This window comes from Battus philenor, unplaced genomic scaffold (assembly GCF_028537555.1).
Source record: "Battus philenor isolate CCGP_79_NKW_IND1 unplaced genomic scaffold, ilBatPhil1.0.hap1 SCAF_16, whole genome shotgun sequence".
Classification (NCBI taxonomy): Eukaryota; Metazoa; Arthropoda; class Insecta; order Lepidoptera; family Papilionidae; genus Battus; species Battus philenor.
In genome coordinates, this window is record NW_027181678.1 from 13,450,931 (window position 1) to 13,464,201 (window position 13,271).

The window sequence follows — 13,271 nt, forward strand, 5'->3', positions numbered from 1 at the left end:
TGATGTAAATGGACGCTATTTTGAAAAGTTATAATAAAACTAATAACTTGCTAGAATGCTTAGTTTTTGATTTTCTAAGAACTTTCAGTTTGACCCTCGTACGTAACATTATTATAAATAGTAAGCTACCACTGTCACAGAACGCTGATCTGTTGAGAAGAACCAACCAGAAACTCAACAGGTGCGCTTTTAAATTATTTTTAACAATATATTTTTATGTGTATATTATATATACTTTTAATTTTAAATTTAAACCTAATAAAAAGAAGTCTTAGATATCTCGTGGAACTTTATTATATATGCCTATACTTACTCATTAAGTATTTTTGTAACTTTTTATAAAGGTAATTAAGGCGTTACGAGTTTAATTTTTTATTTCACGTATCTGTCACTATTTTTCATATAAGGTTTTTAATTATGGCGCATAAATAATATCATTAAAAATGTATTACAAAACAACCTTATATTCCAATTTCTTTAAAAACATCTCAGGGAATTTATATCCGTATATATGTATATCCGACCCAATAAATTTCTTTAACAGTCATAATCTGGTTGACCCTTGATGTAAAGTACATATTATAATATTGTGATCAAAAAGTTAGGTGAATTTTTTTTTTTAATTTTAATATTTTTGCTTATTCTTCCAAATCAATTTCATCTTATTCAAAGTAATTCTTAATGGCTTAGTACAAATGAATTTGATTCCGTTTATTACAAACAAATTAGAGACTTTTTGCAGTCGAAACTTTGGTACAGCCTGTTTTTAGCGATACCTTGTAAATACACTATGGAGGTCCCCTATTTTAATTTATTATAATTACTGTAAACCTATAATGATGTGGTTTTGTCCAGATTGGTTTCCTGGTTGGCGAAGACACAGCAGTCAGCCGAACGACGACGGTACCTCCGGCCAGGACTGCGTGGAGGCGCGCCGGGAATTCCCTCCCAGGCCTTCGCCACCTGGTCCCACCTTCATGTGGAACGACAGGGGCTGCCATGAACACAATTACTATGTATGCGAAAGGCCTTCCATCGAAGGTAAGACTTGTGACTAATTTAATTTAAATATGTAGTGGTCATATTTATGCAAAAAAGACCTAAGTCGTGCTTAAAAATTTTGAAAAAAAAGTTTTTGATTTTTCGGAGAGATGGTTAATTTTGATAAAGTCAAAGTTTGCTATTTTGTTATTTAACTATAATACAATTCGTAAAAAATTATGCTGATAATTTCACACGTTCGACAAACGCATTTATTATTTATTTCCATTACTACGGAACAGGGTGTTTTCAACCTGGTAATATACCTTTCATTGTAGCGATACAAATTTTAAATTCTTTTTTCGCATGGATTTATTAAAAAATGTATAATTTTTGGCCTTAAATTATTCATTATGAATACAAATAAATAATATTGAAATGTCTGTTTGTAATACAAAAATTATCGCTTTTTACCACATTAATATTAATATATACGGTACATACAACAAAATTACATTTTTTTATTTTTGTCTCTCTCTGTTTATTCCGGCTATTTTCTAAAATCGCTGGATCGATTTTGACGGGACTTATACTGGCATGTAGCTGATGTAATTAGGAATAACTTAGGCCACTCTTATTCAAGAAAAAATCCTAAACAAAATAAGTAAATAAGCTATATTTTTAATACATTCCACGTGCTAGTGCCGCATACGCATTTATCAGCGGGCTGGCGGGCGGTGCACTTTGTTGCACGACTACCACTGCATGTGCGGAAGTGGCTAAATATTGGTCCTTTTTTTCCATAGGATGGACTTTCGCAAGGTAACGTCTGATTCCATTAAATACATTTATGACTCTAGAAGTCAAAAATCTTCATTTCTACAGAAATTAGATTCTTTACTTGGGTATCTAATTTTGGCATTTAAGTCAATACATACTATGAACGTATATACAGAGTGATAGGTTATAAGTGTTGGAGATGAAGAAATAAATGTAAAGGCCGTTTGATAGAAAAAATATTTAGATCTTTCAAACTTATCTCCTATGACTCTTTATATAGTAATTTATCTGATATATTATACTTTTAATATTGGAATACGATAGGTTAATATCTTCTGACAAAGTCAACGGCCATAGATAATCAAAAATAAATTGTAATTTAAGTTAGTTTAGATAGCGAGAAGTCGTTATATTCGGGCATAGCAGTAGTCACCGTGGAGATTTTTTTAAGGGGGACCTATGATTGACAGTTACAGATGAAAATATAAATTTAAATTTTGAAAACGCTTTTTCTTACTACAATATCATTATGTTATTTATTATTTTTGCAACCTTTTATTTTTGGATGAAGCGTAGCATATATTAATTTAGTCCAGTGATTCCCAAAGTGTCTATATCGACCCCTAGGGATCTATGACAACCTGCAAGGGGTCTACGTCAGCGAAAAAAAATTTGGGGGTCCATGAAATGAAAATGGGGGTCCGCGACAGTGGATCTCAACACATACACTGATAGTACCTATTTACTTACGTCATACTATCTTATAACATCAAAACATTTACATTATTTATAAAAGTACCTATGAAGTAAAAAAATAATTATATATGTTTATAAAATTGTGTAAGTTGTAGTATTTTGGTATTCGCTTTGTGGTCGCAATACATTTTGAACACACACTAAACTTCACTACAGTTATAAATTTACAAGAAATCAATATCAGGTAAGTAGGGGGTCTACCCAACACGGAAAAACATGGCAAGGTGTCTACGACACAAAAAAGTTTGGAGAACTCTGATTTAGTCGATAATCAGGTGATAAGAAATTAGGTGCTACATAATTTTGTAATATAAATCAGGACATGCGAAAATGAGAGCACGCTGCATGTTAACGACCACGTTGAAACTGGAGCATCCCGTCATCTAAACAACCCGTTACAACCACTCGGCTTGCCAAACAACCTCGTAAAATGTTTAACGACACTCTTCGTGCGTTACAATTCGCAGATGACTTTGCCTTGTCGAACTTAGTCCAACATCTGCGACATTCACATGAATTAGTAAACTTTTTATATTATCCATTTATATTTCTTCAAATAGTTCGGAATTTTAAATTTCAAAATATCACAGAGAAACCTGTAGATATATTCCTTATTTATTTAATATATATAAATATATAGTCCATATTGTTCATATACATCAGAAATAAAAACAAACGAGTTATATGCAAAGAGAAACGGAGAGGTCTATACTCGGAGTTTCGAGGTCGAATCAGAAATGAGAAAACCCACAGAAGAACCAATATTACGTAGCTCGAAGAATTACTCGTTCGTAGTGGCAGTGGGCGGGTCTTATTGCTCGTGTAACAAATGGTCGTTGAGGCCGAGAGGTTCTCTAGGGACGACCACGAGACGTGGCGTGATTATGCCCCACTAGGTAGACCGATGATATAGTTAAGATGATGGGAAATCACTAGACGCAGACAGCGCAGAGCTGGTGGCATCACTCGAGGCCATTTCTTAATAACAACCACAGTTTATATATAAGTACTAGCTGACCCGGCCACGCGTTGCTGTGAAAATTTAAAAAGTGGAAATAATTGAATTATACGGTATTTCGTTCACTACAAAATAAATTTAATTAATTTTATAGCGTCAACAACACGTGGTAATTATGCTGTTAAAATGTAGCTTATATGACACGTTCGTAGATTTACCATAGCAGCGCCATCTATTGATTACTTACTCAACCCAGTCGAAAGGTATCGACATCTGTTAGAATCATTCGGAGTTAACAGATAATTGTGACTGTCAAATAATAACAGACAATAATTAGCAATAAATTAAAATTGCGACTATAATTTGAGATTTAAACTATCCTATCTCTCAAGTTAGATCGAACTGCACATGGTGTGCGAATTTTATTATAATCGGTTAAGTGGTTTAGAAGTCCATTGAGTATAAACATTGTGACACGAGATTTATATATATTAAGATAGGTAGTCCAGAGGTCTAACAATTGCGATCGCAAGCCTCGTGTTCGATTCCCGGGATAAAATCTTAAGTAAGTCACACTTTTTAAAATAATTACATAAGGTTGTCACAGCCCACAAATAAGTTTCCAGAAGATTGGTAGGAACCTCTTCTGCGTACTATAATACCACACTGCCATCGCCAACCTGCATGCCAAGCGTGGTGATAAAACTAAATAAAGCTGTGATGCTGCAATAGAAAATACAACTGAAGTGTTTGAGGATAGATGAAAGGAATGGAATGATTGAAAAAAGAAAATGGAATTATGGAATGATGGAAGGAAGAAAAAAATATATTGTGAACTATGGAAGACGAGGACGAAAATAAAAAATTCATGTGAAAAAAATTGTTAAGATATAAAAAACCCCGTTCCCAACAAAATAGGGGTGGAAGGAGAGGTCCCAATAGCGGAGGCCTCAAATAAAAAAAGCGTGGTGATAATAGTATGTTACCGATATATATATTTATGAAAGACCTATACATTGCAGTGGATGTCTATGGATTGAAACAAAGACAGGATGATAGGTTATATATATAAAAGATTTAAAGGCGCGAATACATCAGCAATTTTTTTTTTTAAATTGTTTACCTATTTCCAATCATCGTATATAAGGCTAGATAGAATCCAGAAGGACTGATAATAAACAATAATTTATTTTATTTTGTTACTATTCGAATTTTGAAAACTTTTTTTCTGTTATTATTTTTGAAACCATTGATTTTCGGACAGTGTACCATAAATAAATTAACCTATAAAATTTAAATTTACCCCTTTAAAGCCTTTACATTTATAACCTATCATCCTGTATAACCTAAAATTAAAGAATAATAACTGAAACTTAACTTAATCAAATAGTTGGAGTAAATAAGACTTTAGAACAGCATCCTGATTTAAGAATCTTATTAGACGTGAAAACATATTTTAGCTTGTTACTCTCGTGCCGAAAAATCAGTACTCGGCTAGAAGTTTGGCACACAAATCTCCTTTCAACTAAAATCGTAAAATTTCCTGTTATTTATAGTCAGCCTAGATTGAGACGGTTGGCAGCGCTTTGGATTTTAGAACTTGGCACCGCATTGTATGTTTAACTATACACTCAATTCGTAGCTGTACAAAAAATTTAGTTTTATTTTTTGTAAAATTATCTTCAATATGTAGTATTCTGTTTACGCCAGGGCTGGCCAAATAACAGAAGTTATTTTTAGAAACATTATAATAAAAATACAAAATACGTATATATATATATAAAATGCATGTATATACATGACATTAATTTTATTTATCTTCATTTATTTTGTTTATTTCGTCGTTAAAGATAAAGCATCTCAGTTGTTCTTTCGGTTAATACGGATCAGTGTTTGAATTCCAAAGAAGTTTAATTGAAATAAATAATAGTATTGTTTTATATGTTGAGACTAGCTGATCCCGCAAACGTTTTGCAAAAAAAATTAAAGTTTTTAATTAACAAATGTAAGATAAGGGTTGATCGTATAGGGGTGAAAATTTAGGTTTGTATGTATTTTTGTATGCTACGAGTATATCATAATAAAATAAAAACCAAAAAAATTGTCTAAAAAATTAAAAATAAAATTTAGGATTGGACCACCCTTATCACTAAGGGTTATGGAAAATATATAGTAGCCGATTCTCAGACATACTGAATACGCATGTAAAATTTGGTAAAAATCGGTCAAGCCGTTTCGGAGGAGTACAAGTTCGAACACCGTTACACGAGAATTTTATATATTAGATAATTGAAATAAATAATAGTATTGTTTTATATGTTGAGATATATTTCGTATATATGAAACAATACATATAAATAAATAAATGAATGAATTGGCAGCGGCACATCACTCGTGCAATAAATGGCTGTTTGGGGAGAAAGGTTTTGAATTGGTGACCAGGAGTCACGGTGCACCAAGAACATAATCAGGGTCGAGGAAATTCGCTGGATGCGCGAAGCACGAAGGCCGTGCCGATCTGTGGAGAAAGCCTATCCCTTGTAGAAGGCCTCCATCAGCTATCATGCTGATAATGATAAAGCTCTTAAATATCTTAGAAAATATCTTATAGATTCAGGCGTTACCTTGCGGAAGTCCATCCTAAGTAAGAAAGGGACTAATGTATAGCTACTTCCGCTATGCAGCAGTAGTCGTGCAATAAAGTGCACCGCCCGCCAGACCGCTGATAAATGCGCTGCAGCAATAATATATACACAATGTCTAAAACTAAGTTTTTTATATATTAACGTTTATATCAATGATTAAGTTTATTTTTAATAGAAACACGCTGTTTAAACTACTCAATGTACAGCAGTTTATAAATACAATATATACTCTATACATATAGCTATAGAAACTATGGAATTTATTTATTTATTTACTTTATTGGAGATAGACAGTAACAAAAGGCAGTAAGAAGGTACAAACTTAGAAGATTAGAAATATAAAATCACTGAAAACATATACTGATTTATAGTCAAACAATGAAAAAACAAATAAAAACATTACTAAACAGGGATCAAAGACTATGGTTTATATATTTATATTATGTTTGTTTATATATTTACATTATATTTATATTATGGTTTAAATTTCATTGTACGTACTCAATAATTTCGAACGAAATTGTTTTTTAAAAGATACGAGAGAGCACGAGAATATATCAATATCACTAACATATGAATTGTCTTGACATAATGACATATGAATAATGTTGTATAATCTATGGAATATATATATATATATATATATATATGTGTGTGTGTGTGTGTGTTTGTGTGTATAAATATATATATGTATAGATATATAAATATATTATATACTAGATGGCAAAAGGTTGTTGTTAACGAAAGTTAATATATTGTTGTTGAGAAATAAAAACTTTAAAAATGTAGTCGTGTGAATTTAACTTAATATATATATATATATATCCGGAGCGCTGTGTAACAAAGAATACAATACAAAACTGAATAAAACCTCTCTTTTAAAGTTACTAGTCTGCCCTAAGTTCAGATCAAATAGCGGCTAATATAAAAGGTATTGTTTGATATCTATTGTCCCATCGCGTTACTTCGTAACTGGTTGTGACGTCAGCATTTAGTGGATCGTGTTCCGACCCATACAAACTCTAAGACAGACGTCTGGAAGAGACACTTAACCACTAATGTACGAAGACGAGCTAAATATAGCTTATTCAATGTTGAATTTACTTGTAACACATCGTGTTTTAGTAAAAGGGCAAATATGTATTAAAGCAAATCAGTGGCGTAGCTATGGTATTTGGGGCCTAGGGCAGATTGGGGCTTGGTGCCCCCCCCCCCCCTAAAGAGTAAATAATTTCAAAATTCAGAACAGAATGTAGTTAATATATTTTTTTTGGTTCAAAATAATTAAAAAAAATTCAAAAAAGTTATTTTCAACTTTGGTGCCCCCCTACTTGTGGTGCCTGGTGCGGCCGCCCCGCTCGCCACCCCCTAGCTACGCCACTGAAGCAAATAGAACTTTTTTCTGCTTTTACGTTTAGCAATTTCTTTAGAAGAAAGTCTATGATGTGTGTGTATGTCTGTATATATTATATATATATATTAGGGGGACTAGAAAGTAATGTCGGTATAGTAAAAATATTTTACAGAAAACCCGATTGATTTTTACCGCTCCGGCATTGAAATTTGTATACTATGAGTAGATGGTAAAAGGTTGTTGATAACATAGGTAGATATATTGTTGAAATAAAAACTTTTAAAAATGTAATCGTGTGAATTAAACTTAAGAAAGCGATTTTACGGTCCTTCTTCTTCCTTATATATATATATATATATATTTATCATATATATGTACATACATTTATATATATACACACATACAAACATATATATAAGGATGGGTAATCTGTTTTATTGCAAGTATATTAGGACCTTCTCATCCAATATACTGTCTAAAGACAAAAGTCTTCAACTAACAAGAATCACCGATGATGAATTGGGCAAGCATTACCATCACTCAACTAAAGTTTGAGAGGAAACCATTGATTTTTAATGTACGATTTTGACTATACTATATATAAATTGACAGCAAATTAGCTATACATTCATCAGTTTTAATCTTTTACACTTCTAATCAATCATCCTGTATTTACACGGTACACAGGTAACAGAAGTTATGTTACCGTTGATTTATGTCATATAATTATTAAATTTTTAAGTGCATACTTTCTGTTGGCTACATTCCTAATGTATGTTACATGAATATATTTACCAGACTCAACAATTTACTTCACTTCAAGCTTTCAACTTGTCCAGAAGTACTGATTATTAATCCTCAAGTATTTTAGTGAATTGATTGCATATAGGTTATTTAAAAATATATACATAATACAACGAGACAAAACGTAACATAGGTAGTGTGGGACAGTGATAGTGCTCTACGAAGTCGAAATTAGCCGATTGTCTCTATCCAAAGGTCGATGTGCAATATTTATCGCCGGGTACTGTAAAAATATATAAGTTTTAGTCTTAATAAATAAGTAATGATAATATAGTACTAAAAATGTTTACGAAATTTATATGTTGAAATAAATATAGTTTACTTTCTGTACATGTAGACTTTGTACTCCCACAAGCTATTCGCCTCTTACAATAAAAAAATAAACTAATATAACATATTACGTAATGAGCAATTTATACAGTGTGTTTGGAAAAAGAAAAAGAAGAACAAAACTGCTAGTGACGAAACGCAAAATCATGCGGAAGATCTTGGGACCAGCGAGAAATCAAGACGGATCTTGGAGGCTCCGAAAGAATGCCGAAATTGAGACTTCAGTACTCGTAGCACAGCCAAATATCATTGGCGAATATAAAGCTCAACGAATCCGCTGGCTAGGTCACTTGGAGCGAATGGGATCGGATCGGAGCGTGAAGGTAGCGTACCTGGAAAAACCAAGAGGTCGAAGACCAGTGGGTAGACCCAGGTATCGCTGGATCGATCGCGTTGAGGCAGACTTGCGCGAATTGAATGTCAACCAATGGCAGACGATGGCGCAAGATAGAGGAAAGTGGAAGTCTCTCGCTTCGGAGGCCAAGACCCACTTTGGGTCACTGAGCCAGCGAAGTAAGTAAGTTTGGAAATAGGTGTAAGACATTTTTGTCGACAAATGAGCTATAGATTCACACTTTCTAAACTTTTACACCTATTTGAAATCACTCTGTATAAACGTTATTGATGTCTTTACTCTGCATTGTTTTAAATTGAAATAAATTTAATGATTTTTATATTTCAAGTACTACATTCCTGTAACAAATAAATATAGAGTAATTTATAATTTATCTTTAATATGTTACAGTTTTAATATATTTATATCTCAATCCCCTTAAATACATATACAGGATGATTTGTAATAAATGATATAGTTTAAAAGTGATAAATGTATGACTCATTTGCTGTCAATTTATATATGTTGCAACCAATCCAAAAATCAATGGTTTAAAAATTCGAATAAGTACTTGTTAGAATTATTTATTATTAACAACACTTGTGTTGGCCAGCCAGGGCGGCAGTTACGGCAATCTAAAGCCTTATGTAGCTCGAAGTCGAAGCCTTTTGGTCTGCGTATTGGGCATTGGGCAGGTTATGCTAAATGTTTCAGCTGGAAGGTTCTCAAGGGACGACCACGACCCACTAGCTATACCTTCGACGTATTCAAAAGTGTGAGGAAGTGAATGGGTCAGCGCAAGGTTGTGTTATAGTTTGCATTATATTTCATATGAAGCTACAAAGTATTTCAAAATATTTCAGAGATATCGCTTTCACTTATTTTCAGTGAAGGTTTCCTCTTTGAAGCGATACAGATGTGAAAATCTCATATTGTCTAACAAACAAACCGACGTAGGTAACAGATGAATAAATGCATTCGAATATCGAACAACCGTCTCTCTGTGGATTACGTCGACGACTCGCTTGTCGGCGGCCATTTTGAAATCGAATGTTCTAGAATGCGGAGACGTTATTATTTCAAAAACGTGTGGAATTTATTTATTATTACACTTTATACATATGTTATTGCTGGCTTAATAATATTAAAAGTAATATATATGTAAAGACATATATATATATAATAGAATTCTACGTTTTAATTTTTTTAAAACTAATTTGCAATAACATTTTTTTTATTAATGTCACGCGCCATTATTCGGCAGAGATGTTTCAACTTCGCATGTATAATTTTTACATTTAATTAATGGTACACTTTTTATTTATCATTTCACTTTAAAAATTTAAAAAAAAATGTCAAGGCTTCATGTTAGTAACATCTTTTACTGAAAGGATTTATGAGTAATAAGCTAATATTACTGAAATAATTTTTTAAATAATATTAGCGCTATAAAACAATTTTTTCATGTGCATTTATCTACAATATTTTTATGTAATAGCATTGAATCTTATCTATGTACATAAAACTTTTATAAAATTTAAAAAAAAAACTGCTATTTATTTAGCTCTAGGAATAAGGATTAGGAGGAGATATTTGTAACTTCCCGAACACTGGCCATCCGAATTGGAATCTGGGGGTGATCTCTTTCTCGAAGTTGGACTTACCAATATGAAAGGTTTTTTCCAGGCATATATAGATGTCGTCTTATAGGTTGTTACAGAAAATGAATTACATATATCTATATTATGAAAATTATGTTAAGTTGGAAATTTTATGCAAATTACCACAGGTTCCTTCATACAAGAATGTATTAATTTATTTATTTACACTTTATAGTACACCACAGATAATAATTTTAAAAAAGGAAGCAATATATATAGAGGTAAAAGAGGCGTGTTATCGCTCGAAGCGATCTATTCTATATTTAAACAAGCATAACATTTGAATTGAATTCTAGAAAAATCTCAACTCAAATCATTGTGATATAAAAAGAACCTTTTAAAAATTTAAAACATGAAGATACGAAAGTACCCACTCGAGAGAGACAACCCCATCGTGTGCAATAAGCGTCGAGGTATAAGCAACATTTTAACGTAACGGCCCCCACGCGAGTGCTCTGCCAGCGACCTCCATAAAAGCGTTTAATGATTCGTACCTCGAGGTGATTACGACCAGCGCCATCTAGTGGCCGTAAACTGTAATTACAGTGTCACACTCTCAGCGCACGGAACCTAATTTTAGCTACACAAGGTCTAAACATTATTATAATGATAAATGAGAAATGAGCGCAGAAGAACCTAGATCAACAATATAACTTAAAAAATTACTTGTCTAAAATGGCAGTAGCCACATCTCTAGGTCAACTGACAACCGTTGGAATGCACAAACAAAAATTACGACATAACTTTCCTCATTAATATGTTAACAGAACAAATAGTCACTGAGGCTTTAAGATTTTAAAGTGACCACAAACCGGTAAAGGCAGGTTATGATTTCCATCCAAAATGTTAACGGATTACCTTGTTAAAATCGTCATAAAACGCCGGATGTACTTCGCTTCTTATTGCAAATATATAAGAAAGCCTATATCCTACAGTGAACGTCTATTTCGATACTGCAGAGATAATAACAAAATATATATAGTAATGTCATTTTTAACACGTACTATATAGGGAAATATCTGATTGGCTTAGAATATAAATATCATCCACGATGTTTTTGTCACAGTATATATAAATCAATTAGTTTCGCGTTTAGTTTCGCGCAATGGTTTCGCTTAGTATGCTCACGGTTGACAAATGACATCGCGTGAAATGTCACTTTTGACAGCTGTCATTTAGTTGTCATTTTAATGGGTGCGTTCTAAATATTGCTACAAATGTTACTGTGACATGAGATTTATTAAAACAATATTCGACACAATATCGTACATTAAATAAAACATGAATTAACAATTCATAGTATTATAAAATTATTACTGGATACGATATGCTTAATCTAAATTAACAAATTGTCTGTTTCATTTTAGACATGTGGTTCGGTCAGAGCAACTTTTTACATATTTCATACAATTATCCACTTTTAATCTTTTAAAGCAGGGATGAACAACACGCGGCCCGCAAGCTGCTTACGGGCCGTTAAACATGTTTAAGCGGCCCGCCGAGCATTTCGAAAATTAAATTTATTTTATCGACTTTCTCTCATCAATATATTGCTATAAAATTATTATAATAAAATGTTGATACATACTAAAACAAAACTATTAATAAATAATACCGCCGATCAAAACTAAATGATGCACTTTTTATAAAGTACTGCGTATTTTATTTACGCTTGTATCGAAAAAACTATGCAAATTTCTTCATTAAAATTTTCAAAAATTTTTCTTCCGTTCTTATCTTTTTAATATTTATTTTACATAAAATTTTGTATGTTTTCTTATTCTACTGCTTAGAGAAAAAGTTTTATAAATTATTAATAAATGTTACATTAAATGCGGTCCGCCAAAACATTTTAAAATTTGAATTGGCACGTTAATTAAAAAGGTTGGTCACCCCTGGTTCAAATTGATCACGTGAGTCATGAGAATAAACTAAGAAAAACCTAATTTTATATACAGAGTGATTGTAAATATATTTAGGTAGTAAAATCTTTAAAGGGGTGAATATAAAGCTTATTTGTTAAAAAATTCTACATTACAAGTACATGAAGCCTCATTGCGGAATTTTGAATTATTTAGACTATCTCGAAGTATCCCGTCAATATGTCGGACTTTTCCTCCTTCACCTCCGCACCTTCGAAAGGGTGATCTATTTATCACATTAACTTCGAATAAAATCCAATTAAAAAAGGTAATTAATTAACTATTCCACTGCAAATACAACATCTGTTTGCTGTGTTTATATGAAGCAAATCACCATATTCGTTAGAAATTCAAAATGATTGCGTTGCGGATGTATGTATGAGATGTAAAGGTATGCAAGACCCGCCCTCAAAGACAATGGAGGCGGCCCGGAGCTCGCGCAACGTCACATCCGGTCTGCGTTCGCCATATTGTTCACGTGGCACGTTTTGTGATGTTACAATACCATGAATTTAACACGCGAAGCGGAAATAGTGTTTGTTCTTAATTCAAACTCGTGGACACAGGTCTCAAGTTCATTTCTTCTTGTTTTCAAATATTTTAATAAGCTTTTCTTAAACCTTTATATATAGTATATACATAAGTTATTACTTAAATACAATAAAATGAGCTTTGTATGTTACCTACTGCTACTTCAACTTGGAATGCTTCAATCGGAAGCACTGCTGCAGTTTCTTCTGCCACTT

General features: G+C 32.5%; 1 protein-coding gene across 1 annotated transcript in view; it reads left to right on the forward strand.

The window, feature by feature from the left end:
• LOC137919542 (uncharacterized) overlaps positions 1-13,271 on the forward strand; it is a 246,820-nt gene that overhangs the window by 161,580 nt on the left and 71,969 nt on the right. Inside the window, exon 8 of the mRNA XM_068762634.1 lies at positions 856-1,041. Coding sequence (XP_068618735.1) covers positions 856-1,041 — 186 coding nt within the window. The remainder of the gene's footprint in view (positions 1-855; positions 1,042-13,271) is intronic.